This window comes from Poecilia latipinna, unplaced genomic scaffold, assembly GCF_001443285.1.
Source record: "Poecilia latipinna isolate Pla-1442-1.1 unplaced genomic scaffold, P_latipinna-1.0 Scaffold3620, whole genome shotgun sequence".
NCBI classification, from domain to species: Eukaryota; Metazoa; Chordata; class Actinopteri; order Cyprinodontiformes; family Poeciliidae; genus Poecilia; species Poecilia latipinna.
In genome coordinates, this window is record NW_015116236.1 from 21,677 (window position 1) to 41,634 (window position 19,958).

The 19,958-nt window shown below is 39.8% G+C and overlaps 1 protein-coding gene across 1 annotated transcript in view; it reads left to right on the forward strand.

Annotated features, from left to right (window-relative positions):
- Window positions 1-19,958, forward strand: part of LOC106941356 (disks large-associated protein 1-like) — a gene marked incomplete at its 5' end in the record, with an annotated part of 48,241 nt that overhangs the window by 21,454 nt on the left and 6,829 nt on the right. Inside the window, 8 exons of the mRNA XM_015024343.1 lie at window positions 2,760-2,885; window positions 4,790-4,948; window positions 5,065-5,147; window positions 11,122-11,167; window positions 11,788-12,069; window positions 13,519-13,651; window positions 17,381-17,472; window positions 18,054-18,206. Coding sequence (XP_014879829.1) covers window positions 2,760-2,885; window positions 4,790-4,948; window positions 5,065-5,147; window positions 11,122-11,167; window positions 11,788-12,069; window positions 13,519-13,651; window positions 17,381-17,472; window positions 18,054-18,206 — 1,074 coding nt within the window. The remainder of the gene's footprint in view (window positions 1-2,759; window positions 2,886-4,789; window positions 4,949-5,064; window positions 5,148-11,121; window positions 11,168-11,787; window positions 12,070-13,518; window positions 13,652-17,380; window positions 17,473-18,053; window positions 18,207-19,958) is intronic.

Here is a 19,958-nt window from a genome sequence, read left to right on the forward strand (position 1 = left end):
GTGTAACCAACAAAGAAATGCTATGAAGTAAGGACATCGAACTGCTAGATGTTTGTATGAGGCTGCATTATCTTCCTCTGGAATTTTCACATGATAAGGTGAACTCTGCTAACTCTGCTGCGGCCTGAGTTAGCAGCCAGTGGATATCGGACTCCCCAGTAGGAGGACATCCCCCACCACCAGTGGATATCGGACTCCCCAGTAGGAGGACATCCCCCACCACCAGTGGATACCGGACTCCCCAGGGGGAGGACATCTCCCTGGGGAGCTCAGAAGCTCTAACTTCTTTAGATTCCACACAGTAGGAAGAGCAAAGAGCTCTTTTGTGTGGGAAGAGCTCTGTCCTCCTGTTGAGGAGAATATCAACAGCATCATGGACTGCATTGACTTCTGTGTGGACAACATTGTCCCCATCAGGCAGGTATGGTGTTTCTCCAATTACAAGCCCTGGGTCAATAGAGGCTCATGCTCAATCATCTATGCTTCCTGGTGAGGTCTTTAGTGCATCCATTGCACAACATCTAGCCAGGACTTCTGAGGACAAGCTGGAGCTGTCAGGAGTAGACCACCACATGGGTATCCACCACCAGTGGATACCGGACTACCTCAATGGCCTCCCACACCTGTGTCCCTTTGTCTGCAGTATGGGGCCCCCACAGGGAACTGTGCTGGCACCACTCCTCGTCATCATCTACACTGCAGACTTCTCCATCAAATCTCCACACTGCCATCTGCAAAACCTCTCTGATGACTGCCATAGTCGGCCTCATCACAGGTGAGGACGACTCATAATACAGACAATGGACTGGAGCCAGCAGAACCAACTCTTGATCATCACCAAGGAACTGATGGTGGATTTCTGCAGGCGCACCCCCCTTATTGACGCCAGTGAACATCCAGGGAGTGGACACTGAGATAATGAACTCTTCTAATACATGGGTGTTCACCTGAACAATAACCTAGACTGAACTCATAACACTGAGGCTCTTTATAGAAACCCAACTATGCAAGTTGTGCACTTTGTTATTCATGAGGCCCAAGCTGTCTGAAGAACTTTTTACATTTCTGAACTATTTTCCATCATAATCAATGAGGTTGAATTTTATTAGAAAAAGACCCCAAAAGGCAAAACACTGGAATGTTTTTTTCTCTGTTAGATTTAATGACTTCTCTGTAGGGAACATGGCCTTGTGAAGAGAACATCTGCCATTTATTGACTTCAGACACATTCATCCACATCTTGGCCAAAAGCCATGAGCTGCATGTCAGTATCAGATCAATGTCAGCTTCCCATGCAGCTCTGTGTACACGCAACAAAAAAATGCATTAAAAGCGCAACACACTTCAACAACAACATATTGTAGCCACTCACAACTCACTTCATCTAAATGTTGTATAGTTGAAGTGAGCTGTGGCTTAGACGTCAAGTTTGAACTTGGCATCCAAGTCATGTTTCTAATACGAGATTAGAAATGGACATATTTATTATTCATGCTATAGCATGAATAATAATGAATATTATTCATGCTATAATAATAATATAATTATATAATAATAATAATAATAATAATAATAATAATAATAATAATAATAATGTTGTTGGATGAGAGGTGAAGTGCAAATAAGTTAAAAGAAACTAAAATGAACATAAATAAGGTACAAGAGGAGAAGTTCAGCTCATGTTGAGTTTGAAAGATAGAGATGGTTAGCAAAATGAATTGTGCTACACATGAATTAAAATAAAGTAAAAAAAAAAAAAAAAAAAAAGTAAATGTGAACATCAGTGCATTATAATATCAGTCAGATGACCTTCCCTGGGAAGGTGCAGAAAATTTGTGGATTTTGGTCACATCATACAATTTATATAACTAATTTCTTCTCTTTTTGTTCTGTCCTACCTTCTGTTTTTTATAGTATCGTCTTGCATTACTACCTATAAGAAAACCCCTCCACCAGTGCCACCACGAACCTCCACCTGCTCTACAGCCTCCAAGCCATATATCTCTATCACAGCCCAAAGCAGCACAGAGTCTGCACAGGTACTGAGCACCGCATCAGTAGTGATGCACTACACAGAGACTGATTTCAGACATTCACCTTCTTCCATCTTGCTTTGTCTTAGTGTGGGGAGAGTTGTGGAGTATTGTTTACCATCAACAGAACATCACTTTGTATTGTGGTACAAAACATTTTCACAAATGAAAACAAGCAACCCAATATCTGCCACATATATTTATGTTGTCTCTTTAGATTTTTGCGCTGTTATTTATTACTTCCTGTTTTTTTTTCTTTGTATCCTTTGCTCTTCCCTCCCACTCTGAGTAAGCAGATTCCTGAAGACCTGAAGGATCTACACAGTTCAAATCTGACCAGTGATTTAGAAATTATTTTTGGGCCAATTACTTCTTGGTTCTTTACAGAACAATATCAGAATTTCAAAATGTGAAAAAAAAAGTCACTTATCAAACAGAACCAGAGCAGTGATCTAAGATGTTGTCCCTATTGGTCAAATGAGCTGGAGCTACCTTATTGTTTTTTTAAGAGACCAGTAAAGATACCATTGCAAAATCTTTTAAACCTNGTAAAAATCTGCTCCTGCAAATCAAGGCATTCGCTTCTCCTACCAAAATATGTCCAAATCAGCATAGTGTACAGCAGTACACTTTTGATATGCTGTTGGTAAAAACAGAATGCTATTCTATATACAAGGTAATACTTGCCAGTGACAGAAATTGTCTTTTTGTTCTTAAACCAACCAGGATGCCTATATGGAAGATGAAGGGCCCAGAGGAGACATGACAATCCAGTCAGGGCTCAGCAACTCAACAGAGAGTATTGACAGCATGAAGGCCTTGACAGCTGCCATAGAAGCTGCTAACGCTCAGGTTTGTGATTGTATGTTATGACTGTAAAGTAAGATGTGAAAATGATTTCACAGCCAATTTATTTAGTTGAGAGTTTTGGACATAACTACTTGTATCATAATTTAATGTCTTGAAAATGTGTACTACTTGCAAAAAGAAGAAATGAGTTTGGAGAGATTATGAATACTGTGTATTCACAGCCTGGTTGGTCCTGCGACTTATACTGACTTACAGCTGTTGAGTCTTTGAAAAGAATGGGAGTGGAAATGTAACCAGGGGACATCCAGATCCAGGGATCAGTTCAGGTAACCTGCACGAGGAAATAACGCGGGTGAGAAAGGCGAGAAGCTACATTAGGAGACACTTAGAAATCAGAGGGCCTGGAGTTTTACTACTACTCGTTAGCACTCAGGCACCGACATGCTGACTTCCAGGTCCTTAAGTAGTCCACCTGATGAAGCGGAAACAAGCTGTAGGTCTGCAAAAATGAGCTGGATCACACAAACTGCAGAAAAGAACTAAAGGAATAAGTGAACACACCTCCTACAACCCACCAATATGTGAATCAAGGCAGGTGAACAAATACTTTTATCAGTATAGTGGTATTTGTTTTGCCTCTTCATGATGTATTATTAACTGATATATTAAATGCTAAATCATATTAATGGGCATGAGCCAAGAACCTTTACCGAGAAAAGCTAAACACTGACAGCAAGATGAGCAGAGCTGGAGGAACGAGTTCACTGCTGGATGCTGAACGTGCCGCTGGGAAGGAAGGAGTTGCGTCTCCATGCCCTGGAATTTGCCAATGAAAGTCATTAATAAAAATGACTTTGGAAGTGGACCTTTCCACTACAATGTACTGTAAATATAGATTTACACTACATGCGTTTCTGCTCTGGAAGTGCAGAGCAGAGCCGTTCCTGACTACCCTGATTCAGAACACTGATATCAATGTGTCAGAAACTTCCAAGCCAAGATTGATGGATTATGTCAGTTTGTTGAAAAACAGGTAACTGAACACCATGTCACTCTTGTGACAATTTCTATTTTTTTTCTAAATAAATACATCTTACTTATGTTGTTTTCCCTTCATGGTGTATTTTTGACTGATGCAACTTATACTCTTCAGTGACTTATGCTCTTTTTCCACTGGCTCTAATGGACCGAGCTCCACTCTACTCAGTCTGCCTTGCAAGCATTTTCACTTGCCTTTTTTCAGCTTTGCATCTGCTTTTTCGGTCCCTGCTATGGAGTAGGGTCTGCCAGGGCCCTACATATGTAGGCAGTGATATTTAAACTTGCTTTAGTGATTGAGGTGTTCCATAGTCTCAATTTAAGAAACACTTGAGTCTTGGTCATTGCAGAAGAATCCAACTAAAATACTTATGTTTGAGACTGACAGTTTGGGTTTTGCTGTGAAACTTTGACACAATTGAGTGTTCCAGTGGGTTTAGTGATCCCAAACACATGGTATATGTGTATGTAATGGACAGAGAAGGCTGACATTAGACTTATCAAAACACCTTTCAAAAATTACAACCTTAATCCTGTTAAGAATTTGTGAACTAGGCTTAAAAGTCAAGAAGTCAAATGATTGAAATAAACTATGCAAACATTTGTCAGATGTGCATAGCTGTCTCAAACGGCAGTCCTTTTTATTTGTGTACCTTGTCCTACACACGAGTTAAAAGTCAAAACTGCTAATGAGCTAATATTGGAGCCAGGTGTGCTAAAGCACAGAGATATAGAAAACACTGAGGACAGAAGTTTTAGACCCTTGATCTAGAATTATGACAGAAGCTTATTGATGAGTACAAATAAAGAGAGGTCAAGGTTCTCTTGCCATGAAAGTTCAAAGTGATTATGACCTTCTTTCCCATAAACACTACATGTAAACTCTGACTGGAACTGTCTCTACTTAGGTGCATGGACCTGCCAGTCAACATGTCAGTAACAGCACGATGACAGTCAGCACTGCCAGTTCCCCGCACCTCAGCAGGGGGCAAGTTGTTGAAGAACATCGGGATGAATACAGAAAAGAAGCACTCAGGAAGGGGAAATGTCTCTCCATAGGCATCCAGGTACAGGATTTGTAGTTAATTTACTTTACACATAACAGAAAAATCAAAGTGCATTAGAGGAAGGTATGCTGAAGTATGGAAGAATTGTGTAGTTTAAAGTTCTTTGTGTCCTGTAGGTTGATGGACCAGAAGACATTCCAGATCCAGAAGACCCTTCCAAGTTCACGTCTGTGGGGGTACAAGTGGAGGATGATCGAGGGTGAGGGCGATTATTGCAGTGAAAAAAAATTTAAATATTTTTTGATTTCGATTCTATTCTTTCATAGAATAGAATAGAATATACCTTATTGATCCCCAAGGTGAAATTGCTTATTAGTTTACAAGCTACTTCATCCAAGGTGTTAAATATTAACAGTACAAATATAAGCATAAGAGAGAAACTTTTTAAAATATATACACCTAGAGTGATGTAAGGAATTCAATATGACGGAATATAGATAAATAAATAAATAACAATCATGCACATGCAAATATGTTGATTTATAAATAATCTACACAAGTACAAAGAAAATTAGGTTTAAGTTACTCAGAGCTGGGCATTGTAAAGTCTAATGGCTGCAGGCAGAAATGACACTGTGGTGCACTTTGGTAAAATGAGTCTCTGGCTGAAGGGGCTCCTGTATCCAACCAGCACATCATGAAGAGGATGAGACTCGTTGTCCAAGATGGCCTGAATGTTGGACAGGATCCTTCTTTTTGACACCACTGTCAGAGAGTCCAGCTCCACTCCAACGATGTTACTGGCCTTCCAGATCAGTTTGTTCAGTCTGATAGTGTCCTCCACCTTCAGTCTGCTGCACCAGCACACCACAGCATACAGGATGGCACTGGCAACCACAGAGTCATAAAACATCCTGAGCAAAGTCCGGCAAATGTTGAAGGACCTCAACTTTGGCCTTTCCTGTACACAGCATCAGTGTTCTTGACCAAGTCCAGTTTATTGTCAATGTGGAGTCCCAGATATTTATAGTTCTCCACAATGACCACACTGACCCCCTGGATGGTCACTGAGCACAAGAGGAGGGAAGGAGATGTAAAGGTGAAACTCACATGGGTGGACAGCAGCAGTGGCATTGATGGGAGTGTGAGCAGGAGGTGCAGGGGCCACAGTGTCAAATCTGTTGAAAAACAGGTCGAGTTCATTGGCTCTGTCAATGTTGCCCTCAACCGCTCCACAGCCTGCTGATCTGAACCTGGTGATGATCCTCATCCCTCTCCAGACCTCTCATGTTTCCCTGCTGGAGTTTCCTCTCCAGCTTCTTCTTATATTTCTCTTTAGCTCTTCTGATCTTCACCTTCAAGCACCTCTGAATTACTCTCACATCATCCCTGTTGCCATCTCTGAAAGCCCTCTTCTTCTCATTCAGGATAGTTTTGATTTCCTTTGTTACCCAGGGCTTATTTGGGTAACAATAAACTGTCTCAGTAGGGATGATGGAGTCAACATAGAAGGAGTCAGTTATGCACTCAGTGAGCTCACCAATGTTCTCCATATTTGAGTTCCTGACAGTCAGTGGCTTCAAAACATCCTTGTAGTGTCTCAGTGACCTCCTTTGACCCTATCCTCACTATCCTCGTGGTTGCAGTCTGGCTCTTCACCAAGGACTGAAGGGCATCAGGTTATGATCAAACTTTGAGTGGAGGGAGGGGAGAGGAACTGTATGCATCCTTTACGTTAGCATACAGCAGGTCCAGAGTTCTCTCTTCTCTGGTGGGACAGTTCACATACTGGGTGAAGTTGGGCAGCGTTTTGTCCATGGCGACATGAATAAAATCACCCAAGATAATCATGAATGCAGTTGAATGTCTTGTCAGGAAGCAACCTACAATGGAGTGGATGATATCACAGACCATGTAGGGTTGTCATCCGTCCCATAAAATACAGAATCGTCTTATTTGGCTGTTAAATGTTGCGTCCCATATTGAACCGATAAGGGGCATGTATTGGTCCATATTTCAATAATTGTCTGATAGACATACCTATCACACACATAACAGCACTAAGTGTAACAATAATGACCAAAATAAAACACAGGAAATATTAAGGTCAGCTAAATTGTAGTGGTGGGATCTACACTACCCCGCCAGAACACTACGGTTCAATGCTGTTACCATGGTTACCTAGAGACGGACAATACGCAGCCAAGATGAGCTGCTATCAACCTGGGTCTTTTTAAAATGTCCACCCAATACTCCACCATGCCCTTAGAAGCAAAACCTCTTGCAAAAGTACAATAGGAAGACATACATCTCAGGCTGAACCGTCTTAGTGAGGATGAATACAGACATTTTAAAGAATGTGCCCATTGTGGCGCAGTGTGCTTTATGATATCAGAATGCATCAGTAGAGGAACACTGCAGACCCGCCAGAACCTAGAAGAACCAGATATCAGCGTCTTTTCAACCCTCAACCATCTCCTGAGGCTGATATGGTACAGAACATTTTGCTATGATTAAGTTTCTTATTGTGCTTTTAGTAGAATATTTTGGGTTGATTATTTGCTTAGGATGTTGAGTTTAGATGACACTTTATTTAATCTATAATAGTATCAGCTAAAATAATATAAATGATCATTTAAAGAATAACTCATGCTAATAGATTACCAGTACATACATAAATATTTCCTACTTTAAAACGGTTTGCTAGGGCTTTCTGTGTGTTTTCTTTAGAAATGTTGATATATTTTTTGAATACATTGCTCAGTGTTCATTTGATGTATTATTACTATTATTCCATTAATGTGGTTTACCAGTTTGGATAACCTGACTTCCCGTTAATGGAAAAAAAAAACATGCTAATCAAAAATGCACCAGATACAGACCTGCAGTCCAGGGACGGTTCTAGACAATGATCAAAAGTGTAAATCTAATTTGTTAATACTCAGTGGTGGATTTTTTTAACCTTCACAATTTTACTTTAACAATGAATTCAAAATTATAGTGCTGCACTTTTAGCTGTTGTATTTAGATAGGATCACACTTTCCATCTGCTACATCATGGGTCTGTAACCTAATATGCAAGTAGCTCTTTGGCTCACATAATATATCAAATGATGAAATATTGCAGTTTTTTTTTTGTTGGTGTTTCATTTTTTTATCATGAAGCGTGCTGCTGACCTTCGTTGTTTTTGTTGTTTCCCGCCACCAGGCCGTTGTGCCACAGCTGTTTTGAGTTCTTGATTATGTTTCTTTGTGTATTTAAGTCATCTGTGCCTTCTGTTCCTTGTTGGATCGTAGTCGGACTAGCGGCTCTCGCAGTGTTTGTGTTTCGCGGTCTGGATATATACCAGTTTAATAAAGTAAGTGGCTCACCTTTTCAACGACGGCTGGTCTTCCTTCGATCACCATGAGGGCGAAACGTGACATTTTTTAAGTGTCACCATGAAAAAATACTGACTACTCTGGCCCCCATGGTAAATTTGGACTAGAATCAGCCAAACCTAACTCCTCATTTGTATATTTTGGTAAAACTATTTAAAATACAATAATTTGCACCTTCATATTTTTGGCTGTCTGGTGACTTAAATGTTAAATCAGGTATTATGATCATTTATTCAGTACTTGAGTAGCTTAAGTAATTTATGGTTCCTTTCTATTTCTACTTAAGTAAAAACCTGTTGAATGTATGCTATTCTGATTGGAGTATAATTTTGGGGTACTCTAACCAACCTCTATGTATGAATAATTGCTCTATGAATCTTTTATTTTTTGAACAAAAAAATATTGCCATAAAACAATGTCTTATCACTGCAGCAACCATCCCAGCCCATGAGAGTAGGGCGACACGGGCTGATAGGTACTTTTTCTCGAACCTATATAAAAAGACCACAGACAACGTATATGAATTTTATAGACAAAGCTTTTGCAAAAGGAGAACTCTCCGCCACCGCCTCTCCAGGCCGTTCACAGAGAGTTCTGATCTCCTTCCACGTGAGCCCCTGTTTTATTGTCAAAGCAGAACAGCCATAAAAAAACAACAGAGGTCGTAAAACATTTAACCTAAACAAACCAGCAACTCAGTTCCAGGTGTGATATCTGATCTACGATCTGAGCCCAGTTCAGCTCTAGGTCAAACTGTCAACAAAGAGGGAGGATAAACAAGAGACAAAATACGACTGCTCACAGGCAGTTAGGAGGTATTCTGGTTGATAAGATTTAAGGTCTGGGAAACACAGAGTTAACTGTCTCACATCAAGATAAACAGACAGTCGTAACCTCCAGATCAGTTTATACACACATAAGGAAGAGAACACTTTAAACAGAAAATCACAATAATACTGATTAACATTAGACTGAATATGAACTAAATTAATAACAAAATGATAATACCAAAAGGCAGTCGTAACCTCCAGGTCAGTTTATACACACATAAGGAAGAAACACTTTCACAATAACATTAGACTGAAAGTAATAACAAAATGATAATACCAAAAATCTCTATCACGGGCTGTGGTGGGCCACTCCTTTCCGTTTACTTCTCTCTGTGAAATTCCGGTCAGGCTGAACAGTCCAGTAACCCTCTATGGAGACATTGGCATCAGGAATGCCAATGTCTCCATCAAGTATGGGTGCAGCCATGTCTCCGTAAAACACATTAGGCTACATTCACCGTACTCCCTCTGGCTCCTGGACAGCGATGTTAATTCATCCATCTTGTTAGCCATCGATCTAACTTGCCCATGCTAATGGTGGGAGAAACAACTTATAACTTCTCTTCTCCATAAGCCTCTGTTTCTTCCTTATTGTGCTCCTCCACTGTTTGTTTTCTCCTCTGCAACCCTGATGTGTCCTTCTCCAGACCTCTTTGGAGATTTCTGTGGATCTGGACACCATGTCATCCGGCTTCAGCACTGTTACGACCCGGCTTGTTGAGCCGTAACAAAATCCAAGGAGACACGGACTTCAACAATAAATATGATCTTTATTGAGCATCAAATCTAAAATAAAACAGCAGCAAATAAGCAGGCGACCCTATGTGGCCGATGGCATCGCCAGAAGCTGGTGGTGTGAGCAAGGGAGTCCTGCAAAAGAAAAGAAAAGCCAAACCAAGCAAAGTGTCATGTTTTGTGGTTTAGTGACGTGAGGGAGAACACAGAGAGAACCAAGGATGAAGATGATGATGAAGATTTAATGACAGATGTACAGCTCAACAGTCCGGATGAGTAGGCAGCACAAGGAGCTAAGGCTAAAGCTAACACTGGAAGCTACCGACTTAAATAACTGTAACCGAGTGGCTTCAGTACTGTGGAGCTGAAGCCACCACAGGACTTCACATTTCTACTGTGAAGTCTGTCTAACTAACTAGACAGACTGTGACAACTGACAACTCACATCTGATGACTAACAAATGACAAGGATCCGACGAAGGACAGACGACAGGTGGGGGTTAAATACACAGGAAAGGTAATCAGGGAACTAGACACAGCTGGGAGCAGTCAACAGGGAAGACAGAAAATCACAGGGGAAACAGAACTAAACACAGAAAAACCTCAAAAATAACTACACAGAAAACACAGATCATCACACAAAGCAAAACAAAACCAAACAAAGTCGGGGCGGGTAGGCAAGTCGGGGAAGTGCCAGTCTGGAGAGCAGAGGTGGATGGAGAAGACAACTCAGCTCCAAGCCAGCTTCAACTCCGCTCACCCAGTTCCTTCTCTCTCCTCTCCCACTCTTGATTCACTGGAGCAGGCTGCTTATATAGCCAAGATGCGCTGGGCCCTAGTGGATCCTGGTCCCGCCCCTTCCGGTGCAACTTGGAACAAAAAGCAATTAGTAAATGACGGATCCCTTCACGTAAAGTGGAGAGAGACATCACAACACAATGAGCTGATCCCTGGTGTAAACAATTTGGCCAAGTTATTATGCTTACCAGAGTAAAAAACAAGTATCTCTACAGCGAAGAAAAAGATTATGACTCTTAAGAGTACTGGAAATGAGCTTCTTGTAACGTGCACAAATGAATTGTTGCAAAATAATCAATCCAAAACAATTAAAAAAGCAAATACATGAGTATCCACAACAGGCTGTATACATGTTGGCGCATGGGCACTAAATTACAAATTTACTGATTTGTATTAAGTATATGTAGAAAGACATTGCAAAATGTAAAAGTGTTGACTGAGTTGTGTCTTGACAGTAGATATTGATGGTTTGGTGTCTTGGATGTCTAGATATCGAAGGCTTCAGCGCTCCAACAGTGTGACAGCAGCTGTACAGGTAAGCAGCAAGCTTGCGTTGACAAGCTCTGATTAATAATTTGGATTGGGTCAAGTTCTCTATGCTGTTCCAAACCTTATCCGACAGGACTGTTGGACAGAGCTGTTTTCCTTCTTCGTAAACAAAGCGCTCTGCTCTACACATCGGAATTGATGAATGACTATACTTTATGAATTAATTATTAATAAACAGAGTCCTGGAGCTGGCCAGAGTTCTGAGTGGGTCATAGGACAGATAAACGGAGAAATAGCAGCACATATGGCTGGTTCTGTTACTGATCTTTCACTGTGAAAATCTATATATCTATACACCTGTGATATCTTGCTCTTTGGAGATCTTTTTGCAGAACAATTATCAAATTTCTACATGTATGTGTTAAATTTTGGATTCAGCCCACATTTTCCAGACTCAGGTAGAGGAATAAATCTGACTTCTTTTGCAATGCCTTTTTTTTTGGCTAAAATACAGAATATCAAGTTGGTCTTTACAGAAGACATGAGGGAATGACAAATCATTTGGAAATATACTGTATTAATGTAGGCTATTTACAAAACTAAGCATAAATTTCAAACAACTAAATACTAAGTTAGTTCTTGGATCCTCTTTATTTCCCAATCCAGGCAGATCTAGACCTGCCAGACCTCCTAGACACTCCTCTAGACTCTCCACACCCTCACAGAGGACGTCTGGCCTCCTCTGGCATGTCTCGGAAGTATTCCCGCGATGCAGCCACCTCCACCGTCAGCATTCAAGGCTCAGGGAACCATTACCATGCCTGCGCTTCAGATGATTATGATGATGTTGGTTTTGACCCGTCCATCCTCCCCCCTCCTGATCCCTGGATAGATACTGTTACTGATGACCCACTTGATGCAGACTTCAACAGCTCTGTTATTCTGGAGGTATGTGGACTTGTTTTACTCAATTTGGTTTGTTTTTAATGCATATCAATTATTACAATCATTTTTTACACATCCTCGATATCGATGACCAAAGTCCTTCACAAAATATATATATATATATAGAAAAATAAGGATGCACCGATATGAACATTTGGGTTGGAACTGATATCCAATATTATTACTGCTGTTATGATATCTATATATCTGATATCAGTCAGACAGTTTTCAAGTCTGTAGGATGAAAGAGCACATAGAGTCAAAGCTCAGTCAATGATCAAGTCGAGGAGAGAGATGGGATTTAACACTGAAAGACAGGGACAAGTGTATCATCCATACAAGGAAATCATTAAGTTGTTGGCAGCAGAAGCTCCGCTGACGACCCCTCCCAGTGCTCCTCCCGAGCCTCCAGCCGGCTTAACAGAAACCAGACTCGATGTACACTGGCTTCAGAGAAAAAATACAGAGAGCAAAAAATTAAATCTGAAATAACAGGAAAAAAAGCAAAATTGGAGAGAAGTAAGAGTACGTAGCAAAGAGAGGAAAGATGCAGCCTAAGCCAGTCTGACTACGTTTTATCAGAAAGGAAAGTTTAAGTCTAGTCTAAGCAGGGTGTCTGCCTCACCCCTGCTCTAAACTATATTTTTCACCCTGACCTAGCTTATGATGTTCCTCAAACAGACTAAGAAAAGAACGCAATAATTATTAAAGAGACTTGCGAAAACAGCTTGGGTATAAACAAGGTAATGAATGCATTTTACTGATGACTGTCTTTGTGTGCTCTCCATGAACCCATGAAGGGAAAACTTCCTGTCAGCCAGTGTTGGTGTGTGCTTCACCTCAGTGAGTGAAATGCTGGCCTGTTTGCTGGACAACTGTCAAGTCTGCAGGCTTCCCTTCCCCATGATTGTGTGGGTCATAATATAATAATAAACCTTGTCAAATGTGCAGTTTGACGCATTATTATATGAACGTTGTCATGTTATCTGAACATGTAATGTTCAATGTCAGATGCTAAATTTCTGACATTTGAAATATATTACTGAATCTACACTATATTTTATCTTTTGAAATAACTTGCATGTACAATTTCTAAGAAAATGCATTCCTCATAACACACTTCCTCTATATGCATTTTAATATTTAGAACACACAAATATTACATTTAATTTAAAGATTTCATCTTCTTTAGATCGTGTTATTGCTGTGCATGTGTGGAAAATGTTAGCAGAAAATGTTAGCTTTAGAAGAATGAATGTTCACATTTCCTTCTGAATAACCTTATATTAAGATATTTATTTATCAGCAGCTGAAAATGTTAACCTTGCCCCATTAGTGAGAGATAAACCAGCAGTTACTTTCAGCTTCATTCAGGGATTTGGTGTAGTTTTAATGAATATTTCATGTACACTATTTTGACAGTATGTACAAATCTGAATATTGTGATGTAAGGTGGTACAACGGTCGGTCTGTCAGAGAGATGGACGCTGGTTCCTGAAGCTTCTTCAAGCTGAGACCGACCGCATGGAGGGATGGTGTCGGCAGATGGAGCTCGACCAGCGGGAGAATGAGTTGCCTGAAGATAGTAGGTTTATATGTGTTTGTTCATCGTTCAGCCTTTTAGCAAACATTTCAGGAGAAATAGTCCAACACACATTTTAAATATTAATTTTGGATAGTATAAAATTCTGTTTTTTATTGCAAAGTTCATACAAAGGGTCTCAACCATAAGAAATATAAAAGGTCCACAGTTATAGAAAATTCCCATTTTGTATCTTTCTGTCCTTCCACTTGGGTATTTATGGCTTTTACAAATATTCCAAGAGCAAAAGACACCAAATACCCAGCTGCTTTTTAGAATAAGTAAATGTACTGCTGGTGTTTGCAAGACAGTGTGTTTCAAAAACTTCTAAATTGTTGCATCACAACTTTTTACAAACCAGTCCCAAGTGGACCTCCACCCATTTCATTACAAGTTTGTTCTGCTGGTTTTTCCCCTGCACAATGACTGCTTGAAAAGCAAAGTGTTTTGTTGTCAACTGTAACACAGAGCTTGAGTATGTGTTTGTCATAGTTTGAGGGTGTTGCTGAGGAGATAGACACAGGTAGGCCCAGGCAGACATAGATGAACAATGATTTAATGGTGAATACTCCAAAACAAAGTCCAACAGTGACAGCTCAGGGAAACAGATAGACGACAGAACACTCGACGTTAGACGAGGATCCGACAAGAGACAAAGACAACAGGTGGACTTAAATACACAGGGAGAGTAATCAGGGAATAAGACACACCTGGGAAGCAATCAACAGGGAAGGCAGGACAGGGACAGGACTAAACACAGAAAACCTCAAAAATAACACAGAAAACAGAACACAACAGTGTTCATGCATGTTCTCCCAGTCATGGAGAACAGAGCTGCGTGGCTTCATAATATTTCTGCTTGCAATGTCCTTGCAATATTGCCAAAGTAAGTTGTAGTTTGTACAGATCATTTTAAGCAGAAATCCTCTGAAAACTACAAACAGTTCATGACAGAATTTGCACAAGCTAACACTAAACAATAGTCTCTGCTAGTCCTGTGTCTCACTTTATGTTACTCACAGTCAGTGTGTCCGAATTCAGGGTCTGCATCCTTCAAAGCGTATGAATGTCTTTGCGTCAAAGGACCTGGTCTACGCAGGACGGGTCCTTCAAAGGCCACAAATATTTGATGACTGGAAGAGAAAAGCTGTGAATTTGGACAGGTCCAGTCATAGAGAAAATAAAGAATAGACGCTATTTAACATTGCGGTTAAATGAAGCTATTATGTTTAAATGCTTCACTTTAATCAATCAAACTGATTTGCTAAGAAATAAATTAAATACTTAGGATAAACAAACTTTATGCTGCTAAACATTACCTGACTGAACAATGTTGCCGTTCCACTCTTTGGAGAAAACTATTGGAAGTTTGAAAACAATGTGCCAGGAGTCAGGCGTTCTCTCCATGTAAACCGAATCTATCTGGATCACCCAGCCAGGTGACAGCTGGCGAGGGGAGCTGGTTGTTAATGCAGCGGGAGCAGACATCTCCGAAAATACTGTCAGAGCAATATTGCAGTTAGGTGGAGTATTGAAACACCAAGCAGATATCTGAGATTTACAAAGCTACATTCTCAACTAAAAACATTATAAAATTTAATGTTGTGTCACTTAGAGCAAAAATAATTTGCTGCTCTTCACCACCATTGCTGCTTTTCCCAAACACCTAATTTGGACCCTCAATGATTCATAGGATATGGTGGGTCATGAAGGATACACTGGACCCATCCAGTACACAGGTGTGGTGCATCAGGATGGCTGATGAATGATGATTAACCCTTGTGTTCAGAAATGGGGGCCAACCGACCCCACACACGTAAAACTTGTATCATTTGCCACCGTCCTCTACATTTGTCCCAGTCCTCGCACGCACAAGGGTTAAGCCATTTCATTCCAGTGCTTTGTACCTGTGGCACATCTAAAAACTGCAGGACAGCGGCCCTTGAGGACTGGAGTTTGACACCCTGGTCTAAGATCACAAAGTTTAAAAATATATAAATATCTGACCTTTGTCGTTGGCCGTTGCCAGATCTGCAGCAAACTGGTGCATGACAGAGGCAATGGTACTGTCTTACCACACCACAGCACCTCATACCATACATTTGTCTATGTCTGCATATATATGTATAGTTATGGCCCAGCTCAGATGACCACAACAAGAAACTGGGGGGACACGACTCCAGAAACCATTTTAAACCCTTCAGACGCATTAATTAAAATGAAGTCTAGGGGTAGTGGGTGGCAGCCTGGAAATAAACTGCCATACAACAAATGATTCCGTATTTTACATGATGGGTGGCAACCCCATCCTATACTATAAGAATCCAATCAAGATTAGAGGCTAACGACGTTCTATTTCCAAAACAGAAAGGTCACATAATGTTAGCTAGCTAACAACAAAAACACGTTCCTTCATAGTCAAACGGGTATCGTTCGGTGAAGAATTTATAGCCTTTGTCTAGTTTAGATTGTGTTGTCAAAGAACATTTGTTTGCAGATCGTATCGTGATATAACTTCAAATTGTATTTGTGGCCGTTTTAAAGGCTGCGTAAACTCCATCCTCCAAAAGTAAGGATACACTACACCAAGGCCAGCAGCAGCTCATTTGTATAATTGTGACATAGCGCTAAAACAGTGTATTCCTTAATGAGCTCAAAACCAACAGAACTGATGGGTGAAATCTCAATATCTGAGAATAATTTTGTTTTATAAATGTAATGAACATGTTTTGCATAGTCCACAGACCTATCCTAGCTTGTTCAAGAAACTATAATAGTGGACCATTAGTGGATTAATGAAACATTTAGTGGAACATGACAATCTTGTTGATGAGTGGAAAAAATGCAACAATGCATGTACAGTTTATAGGCAATAGACAAAAAGTCTACACAGCCCTCCAATAAATTTTGCAATGAAAAACACTTACAAATAATTTTAAAGCTTTTTCCACCTTGACTGTGATATGCATCCTGTACAATTCAACCAGAAAACAAACTAATAAACCCTAAAATAATGCTCTGGTGAAACACAGATCCAGGAACAGCTCCTCTATGCCTTTATTTAGCTTGGCTGATGTGTGGTAGTGTTTGGCTCCCACCGACTCTGCATAGCTCTCAGCGTCTTCCACTGAGACGTGTCTGTCTTTGGATGAAATTGCAGAATTCAGTCTTGCTTGGTGGGAGTCAGACAGCATCCACCAGCATGACTTGCTAGTGTCTGTCCTCTCTATGCATTAGATCCCCCTCGCCCACCTAATGGTGGTTAAATAATTGTAGATTCATAGATTTTTCTGTGGAACCTAACCTCAAATTATTTGCTAAAATCTGACTTATTTGTCCATTAAGTCAATGTCCAAAATAGTAAAAAGAGAATAATTTCAGCTATTTGCAGTCTCTTTGGGGATCTTTGGGAGTTTGAGAAGACAGAAAAGGATAAAGAAACAGATGAACTGATGTAGGATTAATTTTGATGCTTAGAAAAGTAAAAAGTTAATAACAGAAGAGGGAGGACAATTAGTTGATGGGAGCATTATCTCAGCCAACGCCTCCTGCAGGAAGGTATCACAAGGTATCGTTTTTGACTTGGTGTTTTACTTCAAAAAACTGGCATTTCAAGCAAGGTGTATAAACGTTTTATATCAATTTTTGTATCATTTTCAAAGGTAAAAACACATTCAAGCCTTGTGTTTATCCTACAGTTTATTTTAGCATAACTTGTGTTTGTATTCTCAGTCCTGGAAAAGATGAGAACTGCTGTTGGAAGTGCTCAGCTTCTGATCTCCCAGAAGTTTCAGCAGTTCAGGGAGTTATGTGAAGAGAACCTGGTGAGTGCAAAAATCATTATCAATAACTTTACTGGAAAACTTGAATCTTCAGGCCTACTGGACTCTTTACAAGTGCTCTGAATTCCAACTTTTCTTTGAAGAAAATGCATTCAGTTGTAGCTTTTGTGTACATAGTTATTTAGAAGGTATTGATTATGCATTTGATGTAACTTTTATCTTCGATTGTTATGTAATAAGCTAATAACAACAGCTAATAAAATTATTAATAGTCTCATGGAAATATCACTCTGCTAGTTTTGTGTGTATAATAGGGTTCAGTTCGGTTCAATTAACTATTCTTATTTTAATTCAATCTACTTTTCAAAAAAAGATTCCAGTTGTGAGTTACTCTTATAATTTTGTTCTTTTACATTATATATAGCCTTTTGCAATTATCATTTGGGTTGTCCATAGTTGTTATAAAAATAACAAGTATAACCAATAATGTGATATACTTCTCAGTTTGACCATGCTTGCACTTGGAGAAGAATTAAAAATTAATAAGCATTTCCCTTAGATTAGTTCTGTTTATTTATTTTTTTCTTCTTTTTTACTTTTTTTTTTTTTTTGCACCATTACAGAACCTCAGCATCCATCCTCGTCCTGTGGCCGCAGACCTGGCTGGCTTTTGGGATATGCTTCAGCTGTCTATTGAGAACATCAGCCTCAAGTTTGATGAGCTTCACCAGCTCAGGGCCAACAACTGGAGACCGCTGGACCCTCCCGATAGAAAGGTACTCTCATTCCTTAGATGATGGAAAAATGACATACCTTCCTTTGTTGTTTTGCTCTACCTATTATAGGCATTTGCATGAACATGATATTTAAAATTGAATATCACAAAGTGTTAAGGTTATTCACCTATTCACAAATGTAATCTACACCAGAATAACATATTTCCTTTTATTCAAACATTTATCATGTTTGAATAAAAACTGGATGCTTTTCCAGTTGAAATAAATATTTGTATCTTCATTTGTTTTTTTTCCTATTGATCCTGAATTTTTAGAAATGGCAGGCTTCATTAAGACCCATAATTATTGACACATCTTTAAATGCAAACGTCTAAAGAAAGAGAGAGAAACTGTGACTTAACCTTGATGTTTCAACATAGTACTTGTCTGGCTGTATGTCTATGTTAAAATGACATTAATATCAGGTTTAGAATTTCTTCTATTATCTTGACCTAACTTAGTGACAAGTTATGAAAGCATTAGATGTAACTTTTGATTGTAGAATTTTAGGTGTGGACCAAATGCTTTAGGTCTCCTTCTGTAATACTGTAGCATGAAGAAGATATCAGGTGCAAAGACAATGCTGAATGTATGTGATGCTAATATTTTGCTGGCCTAATTGACTGGATGCATTGTCATTAGTGCTATTTTTGAGAGATTTGCTTTGCATTCCAGTTGGTTTCAACTGGTGGATATTTGCCTTTCACACAGTTTTAGTTCTTTAAATCAGTTTAAAGTAGGGGTGCACTGATAAATAAGCTGGCTGATAAATCGGTACACCCCTTAGAAAAGTGAAAAGGGTTAGGGTTAGGAAGTGTGTTTGGACATACAGTATGTAGTCCACGCTGCTGAGTAGCATTGCTTATAGGACCCAGCATCATTGTGCCGACGTACCAAAATAAGTTCTCACTGTTGCAATTGCATAACAAAAATAGTATTATTTTCTTCTCAACATATTGATGTCCACCTTTTTTTGTCACAACACAGCTGACAAACTTTCTGAATCTCTGTGCCTGTGAAACTGTTGTGTGATGGGTCAGAATTTTTTGAGTGTGTTTAGTCTCTGCCATGATTACTGTTGTAATCCACATATATGGCAACAAACCACAACATACACTGCAGCAGCAGGAGCTTTACAGGAGCTCTGCTTGATGTGCCTTGGGGTGCAGCCTGAAGTCACCCAATTCCGATTTTTTATTTTTTTTTTGCCGGGGCTGTTCACACTGCCTGTAAATGCGACCTGTATGTGTTCTGCAGTGGCAAACCTGAAAGTGTCCTGCATGCGCAGTAGAGGGCGCAATAGCGTCAGCATTCTCAGTGTTCTGCCAACCTCCTTAACCGGACTACCAGGAAAAAAAATATTGTCCATTCACCTTTTTTTTTTTTTATTCCACAATCTTTGTAAGGTAATTAGAATACTGAAAACATTTTTTGAGGAAAAAAAGTTTTTATTTTTGAAATATGATGTGTCCACTACAGTGGACATCGGAACCCCATACATTTGAAATTGAACCTTGATGGCAACCAGTTTGTCCCAAAGAAAATATCCAAACATCAACATAAGAATGAATTTCACATTGACAAAACTGAGCACTGTTGCTTAGCAAGAAGGTTCTGGGTTCGATTCCTGGCCCAGTGTCTTTCTGCATAGAGTTTGCATGTTCTCCCTGTGTATGGTGGGTTCTCTCTGGGTACTCCGGCTTCCTCCCACAGTACAAAAACATGACTGTCAGGTTAATTGGTCTTTCTAAA